Source organism: Vipera berus (genome assembly GCF_964194415.1).
Source record: "Vipera berus genome assembly, chromosome: 2".
NCBI lineage: Eukaryota > Metazoa > Chordata > Lepidosauria > Squamata > Viperidae > Vipera > Vipera berus.
This window is the reverse complement of record NC_138203.1, coordinates 156,557,302-156,582,524: the sequence shown is the minus strand read 5'-3', so window position 1 is coordinate 156,582,524 and position 25,223 is coordinate 156,557,302. Positions and strand designations below refer to the sequence as shown.

Below are 25,223 nucleotides of genomic sequence, written 5' to 3'. Positions count from 1 at the left end.
GACCACTACGGTGGGAAGGTAACAGTGTTCCGTGTGCCTTTGGCGTCCAGTCATGCTGGCCACATGACCACAGAGACGTCCTCGACAAGCGCTGGCTCTTCGGCTTTGAAACGGAGATGAGCACCAGCCCCTAGAGTTGGAAACGACTAGCACGCATGTGCGGGGGAACCTTTACCTTTACCTAGTGTCCTTTCTGCTCATTTTAGGTTACAGGAGGTCTTTGACTTACCACCAGTCATTTAACAACTAGTCAAAGTTACGACAGACTCCTCAGAGCTACTTACAATACGTTTTTGGAGTTATGACAGTTGCACGATCTCCCATTTGGTGATTTCCGCAACTGGCTCAACTGACTACAATTTGAGGGAGGGGTTGCCAGTTTTTAGCATTTATTTCCAGTTTCTGGGGGGGGGGAAGCCTCTTTGGCCAGGGAAAATGGATTTGCTTAACAATAATCATAGTCACTTAGCAACTGCTGTGGTTGCTTAACAACTGTCATTAAGAAAGTCATTGCAACTTTGAATTTTGTCACATGATACCTCGACTTATGACTCTAACTACTTATGACCAAAATCCCAGGCTCATTTATAGTCATAAGTCAAGGACTGTAAAAACAAGGAACAATCAGACTTCTGGTTTGCTGCAGGACCGCTCGGAAGAAGAGTGTAGTCTTCCCTGTTCAGTTTTGCATCGCTGGGGGACCATGAAAATGGTCAAAAGTCGCCCCGTAGAGGTGAACAGCAAGGAGGGGCCCTCGCTGGATCACAGGAGAGCGTCAACTCTCCCGTTAGAGCCGTCTAATCCCTCCAAACTGGCGGATGAAAGACCAACCATAGAGATATGATCCATCACAAGGTTGCAGACAGCCAAAGTCACACCTACTATCTGGCAACTCTAAAGCAGCATGGAAGAGACTGAGTGAGATCTACCTCTCTTATATCCTAATTACTTACTTACCTGCATAAGCTGCTAAAGTACTTTTCCCCCTGTGGTGAGGGAAGGGAGATTTTAGCCCTCCCTCCAGAAACAGTGGCAATTGACTACCCACGGGAGCTTAAAACATTGAAAAAATCCTGGGATCCTAATTGGAACTTTACTTCCTAAAATTGGTGGATTACAAGATTTATAATTGTCTATTCTTTATTTTTCTCTGATTTTTATTCTCTATTTTTACTGAAGATCTGGGGTTTTTTTCTTTTAAAATAGAAGGAAAAACTGAAAAGATCAAAATAACTCTGGGGTGACATCTGGTGGCTAAACCTGAGATTGCAACCTGTTATTGTCCAAGAGAGATTTGTTGACAGCTTAGACAATAGATAAGATATAAGCAACCTTGAAACACCAGCTGCAAGAAACTCAGCTCTGCTTTTCACTTAGTGGACTTTCTGACTGTAAGCTTTTAGTTTAATACACTACAATGGAAGAAGAACAGGAATGGACTTTTCCTACAGAGGAAGAACAGGAACAAACTCTTTGTATGTTAAAAGCGATTGTCCAAACTCTCCTTACAACTGGTGATGAAATAAGAAGTGGCAGGAAAAAACAAGAAAGCAGCCTGGATATGCAAACTCAAATTATGACTTCAACTAAAGAATCATCTATACAGAATTCTATAGAGAAAGTAGAACAATCAAATGCTATGACAGAAGATTCAGCTACTCAACAAATACAGATAATGGAAAATAAAGAAAAGAAATTGATGATAGAGAAAAAGGAAAGGACTTTTCTTATAAATCAGAAGGAACCTGAAAATCCAAAAGAAAAACAGATGAAAAAGATGATAAAACACTTTGGGACAACCACATCGTGATGGAAAAACAAGGAGACCAGCTAGTCCTCTTGAAAAAATGGCAATTGGGTGGTCTTTTCAACATCAAACAATAGCCACAACAACACAAGGAGATCTGTTTGATGATTTAATAGCAAAGACACGAAATATGATTTGGCAAAGAAAGAAAGCTAGAATAAGACTGAAAAGGAATGGGATTTTGATTTACACATGAGATTTAAAATAGAATATACCCAAATAGATAAAACGTGTGTTTTGAATATAAGATATTGTAACAACTTGAGATAAAGAAAATTTTGGTTATGTAAAATTAAGAAGTACAAATATTAAAATAAGAATATTATATTGTTTTATTAATTTGTTAAGGTAGATGGTAAGAATCTATATATAAGGTGTGTATCTTAAACATTAGATTGTGTGATGAATTGTGATAAAGGAATTGTGGTTAGTTAAAAATCTGGAAAAATAAATATTAAACGTTAAATTTAAATATTAAGGGAAAACCAAAATGGGGAAAAGCTTATTGGCTAAAAGATTGAATGTTTAAAAACAATTAAGATTTGAATTCAAGATATTGTTATGAGTCGAGACGAAGAAAATTTTTGTTAAGTAAAACTTAGAAATATAAATACTAATAATTAAATTTGTATATTGGTTTTTGGTATAAATGATAATAGTTTAAAAAATTAGTCTCAAATATGAGATAGGAGATATAAGGGGGGAAAGAGGTAATACTAAGGGTGGAAATAAAAGAAATTTTGGCTATTAAATTTGAGATTCTAAGATACTTGAGAATTATTAGAAAAATAAGATCACTTTTTTATTATTAATTAGTTGATGTAGATGGTGAGCATCATGTATAGATAAGAAGTGAATCCAGAACTTTAGACTGTGGGGGAATCGTGATAGAAATTGGGGTCATTTAAGATTTGGAAATGATAAAAATTAAACATTAAATTTAACATATTAATGAAAAATTAAAATTAAAACAAATTATTAGGTCATTGTCTGTCTAAAGGATGGAATATTAAATTAATTAAGATATGCATAAACTGAAGATTATTTATTATTGAATGCTAGAAAATTATTTTTGTTTGATTGATAGAATAAGAATTGTGTTGGTTTGAATATGAGACAGTATATATTAAGAGGGAAAGAGAGGGAATTAGTTGTTGTAATATTTTAAGATTTGTATTGATGATATTTAAATGTAATGGAATTATTATACTCTGCCGCCATGTTGCTTTTCAAATATGTAAATGTAATATTAGAAAATTAATAAAAAACTTAAATATAAAAACAAAACAAAACAAGGAACTATCATTCTTTCCTTTTTTCAAATCTGATATCCTACATACATGGTGGACCCTAAATATAATTAAATTATATTAATTAATATCATTATATATTATTTATAGTTAAAATATAGTTAAAATTATACTCCTCAAAGGCAGTTATAATCTTCTCAGTCAATTCTATTAAATCCATTGTTTCATTTTTCCAAAAAGAGGGAAAGAATTCAATGTTACCTTGTCTTCAATGTCTACTTGTATGGCCCCATTGTGAACCAGCTGGTCACTGATATTGTTACCTGAGATTACGTCCATAAGAATGTTCTGATTCTTTACTGCCTGGATAAAATTGTCAATTTTTTCACCTAGAAAATAAAACAAAGGAGCACAAGATAAATTTATGGGGTATTTACTTTCCAAACAAAGAAAAGAGTACCAAATAATCACCAATACAATATTTAAATATAATCTTATATCTAATATTTTATTCACATTTAATTGTAGATAGGGATGGATAACTCTGACACTCTACATTTATTAAACTCTAAATCTGTCTGTCTGTCTGTCTAGCTAGCTAGCTAGCCAGTGAGATTTTGGAAGTAATTACAAAGACTCCTTGCCATGGGAAAATGTTTTTGTTCTGAATTCTTAAAAAAATTTTTTTAAAGATTGGGCACTAGAGGCAACTAGAAGGAATTAAAGATTACAAGTAATGGAGGAGACGACTCAAATCTGACTTATAGATACAGAGTAAATCAAACTATTTTAACACTGGACATATTGAATCATATTTTTGAACAATGGACCCAGAAATCATTTTATTAAGAATGTCTGCCTCTATAGATAGACTGTAATGTAAAAGATGTTATGGAAGAGGAACAGGTTTTACCTGAGAAGACTGACACTGATTTGAAAGTTTATTTTAAAACAACCAGCTACAAAAATGGTAAAAAATATGTCATATTGGACATAGAAAAGAAACTGGCAAATAAATGTCTTAATAAATAAAAGCACTGTACAAATAACAAAGCAAAAGAGTGACTTGAATAATTTTCCTAAAATTGGATTTACAAAAGAGGTTTGTTAAAGCTTTGAAAAATTTTGTAAGAAGGAACAAAAAAGAAGAAAAGAAATGAAGTTCATTCAAGTAATGAAGGACATTACTTGAAGGGAAAGTTCAAAATAGTCAGAACTAAAAGGAATGAATATAAAGTTGGTTTATTTGATCAAGGTTAAAATATGTTATTACCTCCGATAACCCTTAATGGAGTTTTGGTGATCAGGGCTGAAACGAGGTTTTAAAGATTTCTTTATAGATAAGAGATGGGATATAGGAAGAAAAGATCATTTGTTGTACTTCAGTAGATGGTGAATTGTTTCTTTTTCTATTATTTCTTTTCTTTGGTTTATTTCTTTTTAGTTTTTATCATTGCACTTGTAATTTGTAATATAAATACTATGAAAAAAGAACATTATATTCTTCGCCCTTACCTGTGTTGTTAAGGATCAGAAGTCCAGAGTTTTCCTTGAAATGCCACTTTCCAGGCTGAAAGTCTAACCCAGGATGAAGCTCTGCATAATGCATGTTCAATGAAATAGCAAAGGAAGCAATTTGAAATATAAAAGGTAATAAAATGATTCCAGAAATTAGTAAACTGTAACAAAAGAGGAAAAACAGATTAAGCATAATAGAGATGTGACACCCAACCGGTGCCATTCTACTTAATTTATTAAGCTAGTGAGAGCAACATTATTTAGAGGAAAAGTGATCTTTATTAATTCCCCTAAATTTTGAATCACTGAGGAAAACAAATTGCAGTTCTACCTATTTAAAATCCTATTTTTTTTAAAAAAAATTTTTTTTACTGTATATGAAGCAAATGGCATCCTGGTAATACAAAACAAAACAGGTCTTTCCCAACCCATAATTCTGTGTATTTTATAGTTTTATAATATCTTTATATGAGGAAAAGTAGAGGTATTTTTCTAATAAAATTTATAATTACTTAACGAATAACATGGACAGAGCAACTTCATAGGATCAAAAATTACATTGACAAAATCTGGTATATTCAGAGTGAAATAGGAGTATAGCAATATTTGCACAAATATTCAGGGGATTATCCATGCCCTGTCTCTGAGATCATAATTTGTCTCCATCCTTGGAGAAGAAATATTTTATATCCTTGGACCTTTTAATGATAATAAGAGAGAGGGAGGGAGAGGGGGAGAGGGAGAATGAGAGAGATAGAGGGAGGGAGGGAGGGAGGGAGAGGAAGAGAGGAGAGAAAAGGAAAGAAAAGAAAAGAAAGAGGAAGGGAGGGAGAGAGATTACCTTTAGAGAAGTAATCCTCGAGTTACAACAGTTCACTGTTCGAAGTTACGACAACCCCTCCCCCAAGTACTTACGACACAGTCCCAAAGTTACGAATGTTGCAGCTCCATGGCAGTCATTCACCCTTACAAACTCCCGCAGAGGCACTGCAACATTCGCCCTGCCTATTTCCCTCCCCCTGCTGGGTCTCCACAGGCACTGGGCCTGTGGACACTCACTTTGCAAATATCTAGTGAGCTTCCAGTTTCTTGGGCTGCTTCAGTGCTTCAGGCCTTTGATCGCGCTACTGATCTCACATGATCTCATGGTACTTTAGGCCTCTGTTCTCTGCAAACAGAGGCCTGGACAAGATCTGCGGCAAAAGGCTTTGCAAATGGAGGGAAGGCCTGAAGCACCGAAGCCTTCCCTCCATTTGCAAAGCCTTTTGCCATCTTTGCAAAAGGCCTTTGCCACCGAGAACAGAGGTCGGGAAGGGCTTGTGCGTCCTTGAGGAAAGCCCTTTGCTGCCGTAAACAGAGGCCCAGAGGGGCACGCACACTCCTCCCAGCCTCCATTCTCGGCAGCAAAAGCTTTTTGCAAAGATGACTGGAGCCTATAAGGACACAATCTCTCATCCCTGCAGGCCTCAGCAAGCCTTTGTTCAAGGCGAAACCACAGCAGAGGTTTATGAAAGGTAAGTGACCCAGTTGGGGAGGATGGGGGGGTGAGGGGGAAGCATGAGATATCTCAGTGGGTTGGGGGAGGCCTTGCGTGGTTGGAAGCACTAGGCCCCCATGGACTTCCCCACCCTGAGATACCTTGTGCCCTTAACGATCTGTGCATTTGATTAGCAAGCGCGTGGGTGAAATCAGGGAGTGATCATGTTCAAGTTACATGATTCACTTCTACGAATCCTTGGGTTATGAATGTAATTGGCAGACTCCATTACATTTGTAACTCGGAGGATTACCTGTATTTTGTTCAAGACTCATGCAGACAATTTTTTACGTCAATGATGGCATATATTTTGGCCCTTTTTCCATAAGAAGATTGTACATTCCACATGCTTCAAATATAATTAATAAATCACTCACAGGGCTCCCCAGAGTTTGCATTCCCTCTTGAGATTTAAAAAGTGCATTCTTGCAATGGCATTAACTTGTTGTCTCCAAAGTCCTAAGCCCTTCATTGGACTCCATAATCTAAGATAATTTTCAAAAATATCTTTCAGTGTGCTTATTTCAGTTGAAGAAATTCTTTGTTTTCTAACCTTCATCCCTCTCTATTCCCTTCTAGCTTCTCACACCCAAATCTCTTCATTACACTCTTTGCTATATCTCTTCAGTTATTGCCCTAAAGTACTTCTAGCAGAAGAAAGTCCAAATACTTTACCGGAATTTTTTTCATTGCCTTCTTGTTTCAAAAAGACATCTTCCAGAGTTGTCATAGTAACTCCATAGTCAAGTATTCCTAGATTTGTCTGTTGATCAATTTCACTGAACAAATCTGAGTGGACAAAAACAAATCATATGCTTGACTTTGATTTGTCCTTCTAAATTAAAATAAGGTTTTAAATTAAGGTCTAAGGGTCTGCCACAAAGAAGAGGGAGTCAAGCTATTCGCTAAAGCACCCGAAGACAGGAGAAGAGGCAATGGAAACTTATGAAGGAGAGATCCAATAAAAAAAAGTAATGAGAATGTGTAGAATGGCTTGCCTTTAGAAATTCTGGGTGCTCCATCTTTGGAGGTTTCTAAGAGAGATTGGACAGCCATTGGTCTGAAATGATATAGGGTTTCCTACTTGAGCAGAAGGTTGAATTAGAACATATCTAAGGTCCTTTTCAATTCTGTTATTCTGTTGTAAGAGTCCTTCATAGTTTTACACAGGTCCATTGGCATATAATAGAAAGCAAGTTAAATACAGGTAACTTCAACTATATGGGCTCTTTCAGAAAACAATAACTAAATTCATTTTTATTTACTCGATAATTACCTGGAAATTTATTCACATGTTCTGAAGGCAGGATGTATCTCAGCTCATGTTTATGTTGTCCTGATAATTTCACCGAAGGAATGTAGTGTTTAACCAGTGACGTTGTTCTTTCAGAATCACAAATTTCATTTATATACATCCTGTTCATGTTAAACAAACATTTAGGCAGGCAGCAATGGCGAAGAGTTGCATTTTTTCCCAGTAAACCCTTCAATTTATGGATTTCATTTTTATTTTCATTTATTATTTTCTTTTTGTTAAAACCTTATGTAAGTCATCCATAAGGCTTTCGAGTTTGCGCATGCCCAAGATGGCGGACGTGCTGGGCTGAGCTCCATGGTGAGTTCCCAGTTTTTGGCGTCCGCGGTGGTCTTTCAGGGTCCGACGGGTCCGCAGAGATGTTTTTTCTCTGTGTGAAGGTTTGAAGGGACGAATGACCTGAGAAGAGAGATTACCGGCATTTTCATTGGAGTTGCAGCCCTCCTTTTTGATTTCCATCTAAGAGCCTCGGCGTTTCCATCTGAGAGCTTCGGCGTTTTTTCGGAGGTCCCGGTGGAGTTAGGAGGAGCCGCGGCTTGGAGGGCTCTGAGTAATCGATCTTCGGAGCCGATAGAGCCGCGGCCTAGAGTGGCCTCCGGAACTGCCGTTTGCCTGAGGAATGCCGTTTGCCTGCCGTTTGCTTGTGGAATGGAGGATGCCCAGCGTTGCTGTGGAGTGTCGGGCCGAGAGTTGCATGGGAGCGTCATGTCGTCATGGGAGCGTCATGTCGGCTTATGGTTTCTTCGCGGTCTGTTTCCGTGGTTATCTGAGACTGCTTTATGCCCGTTTTCGGCGGAGGAGACCTATGGCTGGCGCTGGACTCTTAGACTGCTGGCGCTGTGTGTTGCTGGCCAGACAACACGGGTTAGCTCGTGCCTTTTACGTTCCGGCCATCTGGACTTCAGTTGCCTGTGTTGGGTCCATCCATCTGTTGCTCAGCCTCTCCTGCTCTCCCTGCTATGAGAAGAACTGTGCTCTCCAATTTGATTATTGTCACCTCCAGGTTGCTATGCCTGGGAACTGCTGTTCTTCTTCTCTTTCCCCCTATGAACCCACTGGACTCAGAAGGTCTGTTTCAAGCTGCTGTGAGAGGGTGGCTCGGATGTACCATCACCTATACCAACCTATGTTATCTGCTGCCTCTCTAGAGGTGAGAGTTCTAGGGAGGTATGCCTCGTTTGGGTTGGTATTCCGTCCGCTCCAAGATGAGCCCTCCGTGAGAGGGAGGTGCCCAACCTACTTTGGAAGTTACCTGAAAGGTACCCAGCTCAGTGGCAGGGAGCTGGTGGACTGGACATTTTCGACCTTCTTTTGTACATCTTCCTGATTGGTCTGCCTATGGGACTGCCTGACTGGACCTACCCGGAAAATGGTCCGTTTGTTCTATTCCAGCACAGACTTGTTTGCGCTCAGGGGTGCCCCCCTTCCTGGGCACGACCCGCCTTTGTTTCCATAGCTCCTCTTGATGACGGGCCCAATTATTGGGACCCCGAGAGATGGTTGGGCAGGGACAGGAGCCTCTATCATAAATTTAATAAGAGGCCTCTAGTGCGCTTTTTAGCAAAGGTTTTTGTGGGGTTAGGGAGGGGGGTGGGTTCACAGGTTTGGTTGGATACTGGGGGGGTTCCATCAACCGTTACTCAGACCAGGCCTGGGATTGATCGTGCCATGACGGGGCTTGGGTTGGGTGCCTACGGGGCCCCGGAGCGGGGTATGGGATTGCCTATTCCCACGACGGTAGGGAATGACCGCAGGTGCATGAACAGAGGACCGTATCAACATCTGGGAGCACGTCCCCGCTGTCTCCAAGCGGTGATGCGCTCCGACCCTCTGGTTCAGGCCCGAGGTACCGGGAGTGAGGGTGAGCAGCCACCTGAGCTCAGGCTGGTGTATTTTAATGCCAGGTCCGTAACGAATAAGGCTCCTCTCATTCGTGAGTTGGTTGAGGAGAAGCATGCGGACCTGGCTTGCATTACGGAGACCTGGTTGGGCCCAGAGGGTGGTGTCCCCCTGGTTGACCTTTGCCCATCAGGTTTCCGGGTGCTGCACCAGCCTCGGGCTCAGGGTAGGGGCGGTGGAGTGGCAGTAGTGGTGAGCGAGACCTTATGTCCGCGGGAGGCCACCATGGTCCAGATAGCCGGGTGTGAGTCCCTCCTCCTGAGATGTGGCCCTAGAGCTCAGTTGGGCTTGCTGCTGGTGTACGTTTTGCCTAGTCGCGTAGCAGCAGCCCTGCCTGAGCTTCTCGATATCCTCTCAGGGTTGGTGGTTGAGTTCCCCAAACTTATAGTTTTAGGTGACTTCAACCTACCATCCCTGGGGGGATCATCTGAGTTAGCTCGGGAGTTCATGGCTTCCATGACAGCCATGGACCTGATGCAGGTTATTCAGGGCCCAACTCATGGGGGGGTCACACGCTCGATCTGGTTTTTCTATCCAGACGGTAGTTAGATGATCTTGGGGGGGGGTTCCCCAACTATTACACCCCTGTCATGGACCGATCATCATCTCCTGCGGTTGGTCTTCCGTTTTGCCACTCCCCGTTGTGGGGTTGCTGAGCCAATAAGATGGTTCCGTCCTAGGGGCCTGATGGACCCTGAGTGGTTCCAGATGGCCCTTGGGCCCCCACCTGCCTCCTTTGCTCACAGCTCGGTCGATGCCCTAGTGGAAGCCTGGGAAAGGGCAGCCACAGAGGCACTCGACCAAGTTGTACCCATGCGGCCCTTGACCCGGCGCAGATCCCAATGGGCTCCATGGTTCTCCATGGAGCTCCGGGAGATGAAGCGTCGGAGACGGGGCCTAGAGAGCTGTTGGAGATCCAGCCGATCCGAATCCGACCGGTTACGACTAAGGTCATTTACGAGAACTTATCTCACGGCGATGAGGGTGGCAAGGTCTAACCACTTCGCCACCCTCATCGCATCCGCAGATAATCACCTGGCCGCCCTGTTTAGAGTAACTCGCTCTCTCCTTAATCAGGAGGTGAGGGAGGACCCCTTGCAGGGTCGAGCCAAGGAGTTTAGTCGATTTCTGTCGGACAAAATCGCTCGGATCCGGACCGGTCTGGACTCCGACTGGACAGAGTCTGACGATGAGGATACGGGCAGCCTTGTCAATTTAATCTGGGAAGAGTTCGACCCTGTGACTCCTGAAGAAGTGGACAAGATCATGTGGAAGCTGAGCTCCACCATGTGTTTGTTGGACCCGTGTCCCTCCTGGCTGACTTATGCGGCCTGGGATGGGACACGAGGCTGGCTCCAGGCAGTGATTACTGCCTCTTTGAGTGAGGGTAGCTTTCCCGCCGCCTTGAAGGAGGCAGTGGTGAGACCCCTCCTCAAGAAGCCTGCCTTGGACCCAGCAATATTAAACAACTTTCGTCCGGTCTCCAACCTTCGCTTTCTGGCAAAGGTTGTTGAGAGCGTGGTGGCGCAACAGCTCCCTCTGTTCTTGGATGAAGCTGATTATCTAGACCCGTACCAATCGGGTTTCAGGCCCGGGTACAGCACGGAGATGGCATTGGTCGCGCTGGTGAATGATCTCTGGCGGGCTCGGGACAGGGGCTGCTCCTCTGTCCTAGTTCTTTTAGACCTCTCAGCGGCTTTTGATACCATCGACCATGGTATCCTGCTGCGACGTCTCAGGGGGTTAGGAGTGGGAGGCACAGTTCTCCAGTGGTTCTCCTCCTACCTTCTGGGACGCTCGCAGTCGGTGTTGGCAGGGGGGCAGAGATCGACCTTGAGACCTCTCATTTGTGGAGTTCCACAGGGATCGCCTCTCCTGTTCTCTCGCCTCTCCTGTTCAACATCTACATGAAGCCGCTGGGTGAGATCATTCGTGGTTTTGGAGTTGGGTATCATCAATATGCTGATGATACCCAGCTTTTTATTTCGACCCCAAACCACCTGCCTGGAGGCGGTCCGGGTCTGGATGGGGAGGAACAGGCTTCGACTCAACCCTGACAAGACTGAGTGGCTGTTCGTGCCGGCATCCCGGGAAATTCCAATTATCCCATCTCTGGCCATGGGGGGTGAGCTATTACCCCCTGTAGATAGGGTGCGCAACTTGGGGGTCCTTCTAGATTCACAGCTCTCTTTAGAAGAGCATATTGGAGCTGTGACTAGGGGGGCCTTTGCCCAGGTTCGCCTAGTGCGCCAGTTGCGACCCTATCTAGACCGGGATGCCTTGCGTACAGTCACTCATGCGCTCGTGACTTCTCGTCTAGACTACTGTAATGCTCTCTACATGGGGCTGCCCTTGAAGTCCACTTGGAGACTCCAACTGGTGCAGAATGCAGCCGCGCGAGTTGTGCTGGGGGTTTCCCGATACTCCCATATTACACCTTTGCTCCGCGAGCTGCATTGGCTGCTGGTTGCCCTCCGGGTGAGGTTCAAGGTGTTAGTGATGACTTACAAAGCCCTACATGGCATGGGTCCGGATTACCTACGGCAACACCTGCGGCCGGCGTCAACTTCCCTCCATCCAGTGCGCTCCCACAGAGAGGGCCTCCTCAGGGTGCCTCCGATCAAAGAATGTTGATTGGTGGCCCCCAGGGGGAGAGCGTTCTCTGTGGGCGCACCAGACCTATGGAACCGCTTGCCGGTTGAGCTCCAGACGGCCCCCGACCTTCGCTCCTTCCGGCGCGATCTCAAAACCTTCCTTTTTGAACAATCCGGCCTGGCCTGATGGGATGGGGTTGGGTTTTATAAATCGGTCTTAACTTTTAATGTGTAATTAATTTATTTACGGGCATTGCTGTTTAATTACTTTTTAATTTTTGTATCCTGTTTTTATTATGTATTGCCCTGTTCACTGCCCTGAGTCCTTCGGGAGAAGGGCGGTATACAAATTAAAATAATAATAATAATAATAATAATAATAATAATAATAATAATAATAATAATAATAATAATAATAATAATTACAAACTGCAAGATGGGCAATCATATAAATTATTTAAATACATACATGCACATATAAATACTATATAAATTATATAAATTTATATAAATTATATAAAATATCAGTGCATAAAGATATTCTGGTTTAATGGACATTCAACTTTAACATCTATCACTTTCCCCCCAAAATTTCCTAAACTGGGGGGTTTCTATATTTGAGAAAATCAATTAAGAAAGAATCTGTTAATTTCTGATCAAGTTCAATCATTTAAAGTTGGCTAAATTTAAATCCAGTATTTAATTTCTTTCGACATTTAACCTGTAGCTATGAAACACATCATGTGATATTATCTTTTTGATATTTTATCTAAATCTCTCCATTCATTCATAGAACTGATTATTATATCATATCACATTTCATTAAATACACTTTTGTATAGATGCATCCTAACTATATAGCTAAATGTCATCTTCCAGCACCCCTCATTACTAATCATGCAGGTTAAGATTGCTTGGAGTTTTGGTTTGGCAACTTCTATAAGATCCCATATTAAACACAAAATTGCTAAATTTGTAGCAGATTTATTAATATTTCAGTTCCTCTCTCAAACTAAAAATGTCTTTGTAGATCTACTGAATTTGTCCATTTGTTTATTTTTAGATTTATATATTCCTCAATTACCCTTTTGTCTTCAAACTTTATTAGGAATTTATAGATTCTAAGAATATCAGTATTCTCAGTGAGGGCCACTTGTTCAATTCAGGAATTCATGACCACCATGACAGCAATGACTGACTAGATCTCAAGTTCTGTCTGCTTCAGTCATCAGGCAGGATACTTCCTGGATTTGGAGCTTTTTGTTTAATAAGCTGAAGCTGCTCTTTGTGCTATTTTTACTTTTTATAGCACTTTTCTTCCTTTATTAATTTAATTATTTTAATGGCTAATCAATAAGTGCCTTGAGAATTCCATTTTGCAAATGGAAAAGGGTGAATGAATGCTTGCAGAAATTAATGAAAGTTAAGTTAACCAAGATTGCATAGGATTGATAGGAAACAAACCACCATTGCCAAGCAAATAAAGTGCAATGTTGCCATAGTCCTAGTACCTTAAATGATAGCCAATTCCCCATTTTTTCTTCAAGAACAGAGATGAGCCGACACAATTCAGCCTGCCATGTGAGATAATAGCTTTGCGATCTAGAGAAACAGCAAGCAATAGCATTTTTGTTGTTATCTGTTTAGCAGTAAGATTAGATAATCTTTATCGCCATTTTTTACTGTGGGCACAACGGCACACATCAAAAATGAAATTTAGTTGCCCACTCTCAAAGTGAAACACTTACATGACACACATTAAAACATACTATATCCAACATATGTATAGACCCACACCCCTACATATACATAACAATAAAATATTAAATACTGTCCATCTTGAATATATAACGGAAGGAGGAAGCCTGAGAGTTCACAAGGTGAATGCTGTATGGAATGAAACTATGGCTGAATCTGGATCTTCTGCTATGGATACCACGAAGCCTCCTGCCAGGAGGTAACAAGGAAAACAGGTTGTGAAGAGGATGAGTAGTGTCCCAGATAATCTTACGGACCCTGTTCAAACAACGCTTCTGTGCTATGTCCTGGATGGGAGGGAGGGAACTGCCAATGATCTTTTCGGCCATCCTCACCACTCTCTGCACCACCTTCCTGTCTGAAGCAGTGATGCTTCCAAACCAGACTGTGATGCTGTATGACAGGATGCTCTCAATTGTCCCCCTGTAGAAAGTGGTCAGGACAGGAGAAGGAAGATGAGCTTTTCTCATGCGATGCAGAAAGTGCAGGCGCTGCTGTGCCCGCTTCACCAGTTTCTCACTGTTGAGTGACCAAGCCAGCCTACTATTCCAGCACACCCAGGAATTTGATGCTGTTAACCATCTCCACAGGTGAATCATTAATGCACTGAGAAGTGTGACTGTGCCTGACTTTTCTGAAATCAACAATGATCTCTGGTTTTTCTGGTATTTAAAACTAGGCTGTTTTCCTTACACCAGTTCACCAACCCCTTAACCTCCTTGCGGTAAGCTTCCACATTGTCATTATGAATAAGGCCCACTACTGTTGTATCATCTGCGAACTCCACAATATGGTTGGTGGCAAACCTAGCACAACAGTCATGAGTCAACAGGGTGAACAGCAATGGACTTAGGACGTAGCCCTGAGGAGAACCTGCCCTCAAGAAAATGGTATTAAAGATATTTGTTCCAGCTTGCACAGATTGGGGCCTGTTGGTAAGAAAATCAAGAATCCAGTTGCACAAAGCGGTGTTTAAGCCTAAAAGGCCCAGTTTGTCTACTAGATCCTGGGGAATTATTGTTTTAAACGCCGAACTGAAGTCGACAAACAACAAATGCACATGAGTACAAAGCCCTCTATGCCAAATTCCAATTGTCAAACGAATAGGTGTTTTGGAAAAGTGAGTCAGCAAAAGAAAACCAACAAATACTTTGATGTCAATTATTCCTTATGATACGCATATGCATTGTAACTGGTTTTTATTACTATATAACAGCAGATTTGTTCCCTTGCAGTAGAATAAGCCTACACATAATGTATGTATGACTACAATATCCCGTATTCCAAATCTCTGCTCCAGTACCATGATTTCTGAATGGTCCCAGTTAACCAAAAATATATATATGGTGAGTTTTATCACTGTGCAAGCTAGTAATATTTTAATAGAGGTTGATGCATGTACATAATGGAAATGGTAATTTGTTTTTGCTTGTGTTGACTTTCAGTGGTTTAGTTGATTGTATTACAGTTTGAAGGGCTCAAATGGGGGTTTGTGATCATGGTAAATTGTAGTGGTAGCTTGTCTCTGAATGCCATTTACTGGAAAGCAGACAGGGCAATGGCTCCTATACCTTACTTGGGGCTGCCAGGAAGTTGACCATTGTGAGAAAAAGACTGACTGCATCATCATCATCATCATCATAATTTGTAGTAGTTTGAAGGGACACTGGAGGTCATCTAATCTAACCCCCTGCTCAGGCAGGAAATCCTATACCATTTCCGACGAATGGCTGTCCAGTCTCTTCTTAAATACTTCCAGTGTTGGAGCATTCACAGCTTCTGGAGGAAGGTTGTTCCACTGATTAATTGTTCTCACTGTCAGGAAATTTCTCCTTAGTTCTAGGTTGCTTTTCTCTTGGGTTAGTTTCCATCCGTTGCTTCTTGTCCTGCCTTCGGGCGCTTTGGAGAATAGCTTGACTCCCTATTTATGTGGCAGCCTCTAAGATATTGGAACACTACTATCATGTCACCCCTCATCCTTCTCTTCATTAAACTAGACATACCAATTCCAGCAACCATTCCTTATATGTTTTAGCCTCCAGTCCCCTAATCATCTTTGTTGCTGTTCTCTGTATTCTTTCTAGAGTCTCAACATCTTTTTTACATTGTGGTGACCAAAACTGGATGCGATATTCCAAGTGTGGCCTTACCAAGCCATTAGAAAGTGGTCTTCACATTTCACGTGATCTTAGTCTGGTCCAGATGAACTATTCTTATGTAAACTAGGTTAGGATTAGTTATGCATCTGACCATTTCTTAAAGTCCAATTCTTACCATCAGTTGGCTTACAAAATCCAGCAAGGATATGTAGCAATGTTGTTTTTCCAGCTCCACTGTGACCAAGAACTGCAGTGATCTGACCTTCATAGATATCCAAAGACAAGCCTAATGTAGAAGAACAGGTGTTAGCTCTAGAGGTTCAGCGATACATGAAGTTTCAAAAGAAGAATGCAAGCTGCTTTCTAAACTGATTTCTGTTTTCAGTGAGCACTTCTCTGCCATTGTTGTCTTGAAAAAATGGCCAAGCCAAAGATCTGAAGGATTGCTAAGAATGAAAAGACAGCTTAGAGATAAGCTTGTTTCTTGTTTTTAGGCAGTCCATGAACTCAAAACACTATCTGCAAATGGGCATTTGAAATCCTTGGCCAACCTGCCCAAACCTAGTAAAAGAAATGTATTTTCAAGTTATCTACAAATGAAGCGTGTTTGCTTTCACAAATCAGGATAATCGTCATATTTGCTTATTATTCAGGTATTTTGTTCAACTTGAGCACAATCTCAAAAACAGTATTTTTTGTCCCAAACTCTGTAATGAATTTTAGCCAGTGATAATTTTTCCCTCTTGACTGGGAATCTTTATATATATATATATAAAGATTGGGAAGAAGAAAAAAGGTGTTGTGCACCCCTCCACAGGAGTCTAGTGATTTTCTCCCAGCATCTATTGCCAGTTAGGATGCTGATGGGAACCCTAGCAAAACAGATGCAGAAGCCCCCATGATGGACCTTGTAAAACTGCATGAAGTTGGTATACTACAGATTGAAAAGGACCTTGGGAAGTTTTTTTCCCAGGGAAGGTTACCTGTTTGTCATCAATCTTTCAGATTCCATCATATCATGTCACCTAAAAGCTTGGGTTCACTCAAGTTTTAAAATACTGGAATTTTGTGAGGTTAGTCAAATCTCAAGAATGTTTGGTTCCCTCCGGATATCCCAAAAATATTCATGAAATATTAGTGCTTATATTTAACATATTACAAAACTTCAGCATTTTCAACAAAAATTTTTATGAAATCTTATACAAAAATAATATATTGGTAAGAATCTATTGCCTTTTTAGATATTTCTAATTTTGAAAAATGAAGGTGCAACAATGTCATCAAGTGCTATCATGGACACTCAAGCATGGACTATCTGTACAAAGCATAGGCTGATTCCTGGGTTAAATTTAGCACTAAAAGGCAGCATATATATTCAAAACCAGTGCTGTGTTAGAACAAATCCTTCTTGAATTTGAGGAAAGAAAATGAAGAGAAAAAGATTAAGACATGTATTGCAAATATATCTTACCTCTCAAAGCTTCCGTTTTTGTGTTTTCCACTTTATATGTTTTTTTAATGTCATTTAGTCTAAAAAAATGGAAAATTTTGAATTTTTTAATTATTCATATATTATTCTCACAAATGTTGTGATCTTACAATATACCATGGGGAGGGGGAGAGTAATTTTACATCCTGCGCTTAACTTTTGGCATGTCACTGGAAATATTACATGAATCCAGTTTGGATTTCAGGAGTGATATATTTCTTATATTAGTTTACTTTGAGAAGGAAATCCTTAGTATGCTCCGAACGTACAGTACTCTAGATTGTCGTGAATGGAGTTCAGGCAAGACTTACGAATAAGAGAAATTTACAGCATAGTCTTGTTAGAATATCTTCCATGGCTCCAATATTTAATGCCATATTTCTAGACTCTTACCGAATGGCTTCCTTCCCATTGAATTCAGGAGGCACAGGTTCAATATTTTCACTGAAAATATTTCCACGACTTTGTTCATTTGTAGGAACATCCCTGGTGTAAGGCTTTCTTGATTTAAACCAATAGTTCTTCAAAAAAAAAATAAGGGAGGATAAGGCAGCCCGTATTTGTCTAAAAGATATTTTTAAAGACCATCAAGTTCTCATTCATTTGAAATAACTATAAATTCTTACAATCACAAGCAAGAAAGTTCCATCCACCCATCATCAGTCAAGCAAGATCACAAATTGCCTATTTGAAAAACGTAAAAACAAACAAAGCCAATGTGCTGTCAGAAAGGATTCACTTATAGTTAGAAGTGGCTTTCTTCCCAAACAAATAATTCTTATTTTCCATAACAGATTAAGTGGAATTATATGCAGGGAAGTGGAGAAGGATACTGCCAGTGCAGAAGTGTAAATCTACCTTGCAAAACTACTTAAAAGCTTTTTTTTTATTATTGCTAGCACTGATAAGGAGTGCCCCTTCATACTATTCTAAATTTATCCTGAATGTCAGAATTAAGACACTGTATCATTTTGGTTGTGCATTTTGTTTTTAAAGAGTTTTTAAAGAGATTTTGGATGAAAATAGAATAGGGAGCAAAGATCCAAAAATGCAGACTGTCTATATTTGAGGGAACAAATTATATCTAGGAGACTAAAGTGTACTATAAGCCAATAAATCTAAAGAAGTAATGGACTTCCTTTTTCACAAAGGTATTTTGCAGACAAATTGCAGCATGAATGTACATGATCAGTTCCAGAGAAGTACACCTTAAATAAAGAAATGCAACTTGCAGAAAGGCAGTCTGCTAATTATCATATGTTCGTCACAATATGCTTACCAGGCACAATCTTGTCAAAATAGAAAGTCAGTAGCATATATACACGTAAAACAATATCAAAAAGCAAGAACAAAGTGAATGACTCAGACATTATGTCTGACAAACTGAAGGGATTGTCCACATTGTTGGAAATGAAGAACCTGCATGAAAAAACAAAGTCCACAGTGTCATAAACATCAGGCAAGGAAGAACAAATATTTGGAATCTAACTAAACATTTAACAAATCTGACTTTAGTCTCCTAGAAACATAAACATGAACTCAGTCTATGAAATTAAAAAATGGAATGGAATGGAATCAAAAGCTATTTTGTATTTATGCAGAGTTATTTGTAGATTCCCCTTCATGGATTACTGCCTTGTTGTGGCGAAGGGGCTTGCGTAATTCAATGAAGCTATGAGCTATGCCGTGCAGGGCCACCCAAGACGGACAGGTCATAGCAGAGAGTTCTGACAAAACGTGATCCACTGGAGAAGGAAATGGCAACCCACTCCAGTATCTTTGCCATGAAAACCCTATGGACAGTACCAAAAGGCAAAACGATATGACGCTGGAAGATGAGCCCCTCAGGTCGGAAGGTGTCCAATATGCTACTGGGGAAGAGCAGAGGGCTAGTACTAGTAGTGCCAGAAAGAATGAAGCGACTGGGCCAAAGCCGAAAGGACGCTCAGCTGTGGATATGTCTGGTGGTGAAAGGAAAGTCTGATGCTGTAAAGATTTTTTCTCCATAGGAACCTGGAATGTAAGATCCATGAATCAAGGAAAGCTGGACGTGGTCAAACAAGAGATGACAAGACTAAACATTGACATCTTAGGTATCAGCGAACTAAAATGGACAGGAATGGGTGAATTTAATTCAGATGACTATCAGGTATACTACTGTGGGCAAGAATCCCTCAGAAGAAATGGAGTAGCCTTCATAGTCAATAAAAAAATAGGAAAAGCAATACTGGGATACAATCCTCAAAATGACAGAATGATCTCAGTTCGAATCCAAGGCAAACCATTCAATATCACAGTAGTCCAAGTCTATGCCCCAACCACCGGTGCTGAAGAGAATGAAATTGACTGGTTCTATGAAGCCCTACAGCACCTTATAGAAATAACACCCAGAAATGATGTCCTTATCATCATGGGGGATTGGAATGCTAAAGTAGAAAGCCAAAAGATAACTGGAATAACAGGCAAGTTTGGCCTTGGAGTACAAAATGAAGCAGGGCACAGGCTGATAGAATTTTGTCAAGAGAATATGATGGTGATAGCAAACACTCTTTTCCAACAACCCAAGAGACGGCTTTACACATGGACATCACCAGACGGTCAACACAGAAATCAGATTGACTATATGCTCTGCAGCCAAAGATGGAGAAGCTCTATACAGTCAGTAAAAACAAGACTAGGAGCTGACTGTGGCTCAGACCATGAGCTTCTTGTTGCAAGTTTAGGCTTAAATTAAAGAAAGTAGGGAAAAGCGCTAGGCCAGTCAGGTATGAATTAAATCATATCCCTGTTGAATATACAGTAGAGGTGACAAATAGATTTAAGGAATTAGATCTGATAGACAGAGTGCCTGAAGAACTATGGACAGAGGTTCGCAACATTGTACAACAGGTAGCAACCAAAACCATCCCAAAGAAAAAGAAATGCAAGAAAGCAAAATGGCTGTCTGAGGAAGCTTTGCAAATAGCTGAGGAAAGGAGGGAAGCGAAAGGCAAGGGAGAAAAAGAAAGATATGCCCAATTAAATGCAGAATTCCAAAGAATAGCTAGAAGAGATAAGAATGCCTTCTTAAATGAACAATGCAAAGAAATAGAAGAAAACAATAGAATAGGGAGGACCAGAGATCTTTTCAAGAAAATTGGAGAGATGAAAGGAACATTTCATGCAAAAATGGGCATGATAAAGGACCAAAATGGCAGGGACCTAACAGAGGCAGAAGAGATTAAGAAGAGGTGGCAAAATTACACAGAAGAACTATACAAGAATGAGCTTAACGTCCCTATTAATCACAATGAGGTGGTCACTGACCTCGAGCCAGACATCCTAGAATATGAAGTGAAGTGGGCCTTAGAAAAGATGAGCAACAACAAAGCTAGTGGAGGTGACAGTATTCCAGCTGAGCTATTCAAAATCTTAAAAGACGATGCAGTAAAAGTGCTACACTCAATTTGCCAGCAAATTTGGAAAACTCAACAGTGGCCACAGGATTAGAAAAGGTCAGTTTACATTCCAATTCCAAAGAAAGGCAGTGCCAAAGAATGTTCAAACTATCGCACCATTGCACTCATTTCTCATGTTAGTAAAGTTATGCTTAAAATTCTACAAGCTAGACTCCAGCAGTATGTGGATCGAGAACTACCAGAAGTACAGGCAGGATTTCGAAGAGGCAGAGGAACTAGAGATCAAATTGCTAACATACGCTGGATCATGGAGAAAGCTAGAGAGTTCCAGAAAAACATCTACTTCTGCTTCATTGACTATGCTAAAGCCTTTGATTGTGTGGATCATAACAAACTCTGGCAAGTCCTTAAAGAGATGGACATACCAGACCATCTTATTTGTCTCTTGAGAAATCTATATGCGGGCCAAGAAGCAACAGTGAGAACTGGACACGGAACCACTGATTGGTTCAAAATTGGGAAAGGAGTCCGGCAAGGCTGTATACTGTCACCTTGCCTATTTAACTTATATGCAGAGCACATCATGAGAAAGGCAGGGCTAGATGAATCAAAAGTTGGAATTAAGATTGCCGGAAGAAACATCAACAACCTAAGATATGCAGATGATACCACTCTAATGGCAGAAAGTGAAGAAGAACTAAAGAGCCTCCTGTTGCGGGTGAAGAAGGAGAGTGCAAAACTTGGGTTGAAACTAAACATTAAGAAAACCAAGATCATGGCATCCGGCTCTCTCAATTCCTGGCAAATAGATGGGAAAGATATGGAGGTAGTGACAGATTTTATTTTCCTGGGCTCCAAGATCACTGCAGATGGGGACTGTAGCCAAGAAATTAAAAGACGCTTGCTCCTTGGGAGGAAAGCCATGGCAAATCTAGACAGCACACTAAAAAGCAGAGACATCACCCTGTCAACAAAAGTGCGTATAGTCAAGGCTATGGTCTTCCCAGTTGCAATGTATGGCAGTGAAAGCTGGACCATAAGAAAGGCTGAGCGCCAAAGAATTGAAGCCTTTGAACTATGGTGCTGGAGAAGACTCCTGCGAGTTCCTTGGACTGCAAGGCGATCAAACCGGTCAGTCCTAGAGGAGATCAACCCTGACTGCTCTTTAGAAGGCCAGATCCTGAAGCTAAAACTCAAATACTTTGGCCACCTAATGAGAAGGAAGGACTCACTGGAGAAGAGCCTAATGCTGGGAAAGATTGAGGGCAATAGAAGAAGGGGACGACAGAGAATGAGGTGGCTGGATGGAGTCATTGAAGCAGTAGGCGTGAGCTTAGATGGACTCCAGAAGATGGTAGAGGACAGGAAGGCCTGGAGGAACATTGTCCATAGGGTCACGATGGGTCGGACACGACTTCGCAACTAACAACAACAATTTGTAGATTATGTATCAGAATAGAAACAGAAAGAGTGACCGAGTGGTGGCCAGAATCTCTGCATTACCTTATATCAGGCATCTTCTACCACACTTAGAAGGGTGAGATTTAAATACCAGGAACATCATCATACTCAACCTTTGAAAGCCCAGGGCCAAAAGCAAATGTGCAGAATATGTGCAAAATTAATTCCAAAGCTGAAGGCATTATCCTGAATGTGGTTGTGGTGCTAAGGATTCCAAAACAAAGACTGAAGAGGATGACAACAAAGGCAGTGGTTTTGGGCTTCTTTAGGAGTGCACTCATCATGAAACAGAAGCATATCTGAAAGAGAAAAATCTACCAGTTTAAGATGAAATGATTTCTTTGCCAATATCCAGTTCAGTCAATGAAGTAGTAAGCTTACAAGTTGTTGTTTTTTAATCCCATTTATATCCCGACCTTCTCCGAAGACTCAGGGCGGCTTACAATCTAAAGCACAAATCAATGTGCTTAGCAATAGCCTTCATTCTATGTATATGCCTGCTTATTAGGGCTTTCGGGGGGGCCAAGTGGCATTATTACAAAGTCAGCTTATTGCCCCCAACAATCTGGGTCCTCATTTTACCTACCTCGGAAGGATGGAAGGCTGAGTCAACCTGGAGCCTGGTGGGACTTGAACCTGCACTAATTGCAGGCAGCTGGTGTTACTTAAGGAGGCATTAGCCCACTGCTCCACCAAGGCTCTAGGTTACATTTTTTCCTTATATGTATCTATAGGGGACGGTCATCTGGCTATATACACATTCATACACTATGTAAAAAGAATATTTCTCTCTCTCTTTCTCTCTCTCTCTCTCTCTCTCTCTCTCTCTCTCTGTCTGTGTGTGTGTGTGTATGTTTGTGTGTGTGCGTCTGTGCATGCACATACAGTCACAATAATTATTTTCCCTGAAACCAGTCCCTGCTACAAATAAGGTTGGAGGCCGCTGCCTTAAAGGGAATAACCTACCCATTTGGAGCCATTTTTGGCACCATAAGATCCTTCAAACCCTCCCATTATGGATGTTTCATATGAAACAGAAAAGCAAAGGAAAAAGCAGAGGAAGGAATCCTTTAACTTATAAAAGTTCCTTCTCACCCGATTCCAGGAATTTCCCTCCAGCAAAACAGAAATGTATATTGAGAAAGTTCAATCAGACATTGAAGCAGTTTAACTATTATGAATTTCAACAGTTCAGTAAATACGCTGAAAGCAAACATGGAGGACTTACACATGATATGCCATAAAGGAAGAATTGAACAAACAATGTAGAAATGTTGCTCAAGTGGAAATAGAAATGTTTTAAAAGAAATGCCAATGCACAGGACAAAATCAATATGTACACACCATACAGCAAACCCCAGGAAAGCCTACGAGAGAGAGAGAGAGAGAGAGAGAGAGAGAGAGAGAGAGAGAGAGAGAGAGAGAGAGAGAGAGAGAGAGAGAGAGAGAGAGAGAGAGAGAGAGAGAGAGAGAGAGAGAGAGAGAGAGAGAGAGAGAGAGAGAGAGAGAGAGAGAGAGAGAGAGAGAGAGAGAGAGAGAGAGAGAGAGAGATACTGTTAACCTTGTTAAAATGAATGTCTATAGGTCACTGGAATAACTATGAACATTATGCCATTAAGAGAAGCCCAAAAGGATCCTGTAACCTGTGTTTCTTGAAAATTATTTTGTAAAATCAAAAGTGAAAGAATATTTAGGCATATTTAACTGCATCACTCTAAGGTACAGAGGAAGCAAGGACAGGTAAATGTCTAAATTGGAGAGAAAACAACACAGAATCACTATTTTCAGCAACCGTTTCATGACCAGTGCTTGGCTTAATTCTGTGCTAAGTCACAGTGGATTCCTGCTTTCTTTGCTCGCATGAAGTTGCTGGTTTCAGGTGACAAAAAGAAACCACAGCTCACCAGAATGCTGCATCTCGTAGTCCCATCGTCTTCATCACCTCCTTTAATTTCCTTTTCTCTCTTGAAAGAGTTTGTGCCAAGAAATACATAAACGGTGAAAAACATAGTGATAAGACCCATGTGAGTAGACAATTCTCCAGTTCATTTCCTGGCATAACAGACAATGATCTCATACGGATGCCATTAATAGATTGCATTTCTTCCCAAACAGAATGAGTGGTGATCCGCTAAAAATAAAAAACAAAACATTTCCGAAATCACTGGTAGCTTCCCTAGGAGATGGAAATACTCACCTACACAACACCGCACCAGTTATGTTATTATACCAGTTATGACTGCACCACTTATGGTCATCAAATTTCCATTTTCAGATTAAGAGGAAATATTAAAATATGAAGAACGTATAGGAAAAATGCAAAACAACACCAAAGGATTCCCTCCCCCTCGTCCTGACATATACATTTGACAATCTTAACGTATTTTCAAAAGTATTTTTAAAGTATCCCAAAGGCAAAAAAGCACCTTTGGGACAACCATGACCTGGATGATTGAGAATCTCCATTGTGATTTTTAAACTTTTTATTTTTAAACAATATTTATTAGTATTGTTCATATTTTTCTATTAGTTGTTTTGAATCCTTTGCACATTTTCTTTTGTCCCATATCTTAACAGATAAATCTACCTTCACAGCAGTCCGTATCCCCTGGCCAATTTTGACTGGGCTAGGAAGCTAAGCAGGGTCATAAGCTGATGGGAAACCTCAAGGCATATTAGGGCGGTAAAGAGGACTAAAGGTAAAGGTAAAGGTTCCCCTGCACATGCGTGCTAGTTGTTTCCGACTCTAGGGGCCGGTGCTCATCTCCGTTTCAAAGCCAAAGAGCCAGCGCTTGTCCGAGGATGTCTCCATAGTCATGTGGCCGGAATGACTAGACGCCAAAGGCGCACGGAACGCTGTTACCTTCCCACCGTAGTGGTCCCTATTTTTCTACTTGCATTTTTACGTGCTTTCGAACTGCTAGGTTGGCAGAAGCTGGGACGAGTAACAGGCGCTCACTCTGCTACGTGGCACTCGGGATTCGATCCGCCAAACTGCCGACCTTCTGATCGACAAGCTCAGCGTCCTAACCCACTGAGCCACCGCGTCCCTTTAAAGAGGACTAAGAAGTTATAAAATGTATTCCAGAAGGTGGCAA

General features: G+C 41.0%; 1 protein-coding gene across 1 annotated transcript in view; it reads right to left on the bottom strand.

Moving 5' to 3' along the window:
• LOC308662845 (ATP-binding cassette sub-family A member 9-like) overlaps window positions 1-24,225 on the bottom strand; it is a 61,029-nt gene extending 36,804 nt beyond the window's left edge. Inside the window, 14 exon segments of the mRNA XM_081318989.1 lie at window positions 3,319-3,446; window positions 4,573-4,736; window positions 6,490-6,578; window positions 6,783-6,901; window positions 7,389-7,528; window positions 13,432-13,522; window positions 15,953-16,063; window positions 17,249-17,307; window positions 17,660-17,792; window positions 17,795-17,830; window positions 18,546-18,685; window positions 22,234-22,424; window positions 23,354-23,492; window positions 24,030-24,225. Of these exon segments, the coding sequence (XP_081175115.1) occupies window positions 3,319-3,446; window positions 4,573-4,736; window positions 6,490-6,578; window positions 6,783-6,901; window positions 7,389-7,528; window positions 13,432-13,522; window positions 15,953-16,063; window positions 17,249-17,307; window positions 17,660-17,792; window positions 17,795-17,830; window positions 18,546-18,685; window positions 22,234-22,424; window positions 23,354-23,492; window positions 24,030-24,202 (1,713 nt within the window). The 5' untranslated portion in view covers window positions 24,203-24,225.
• Between the last annotated feature and the right edge of the window lie 998 nt (window positions 24,226-25,223).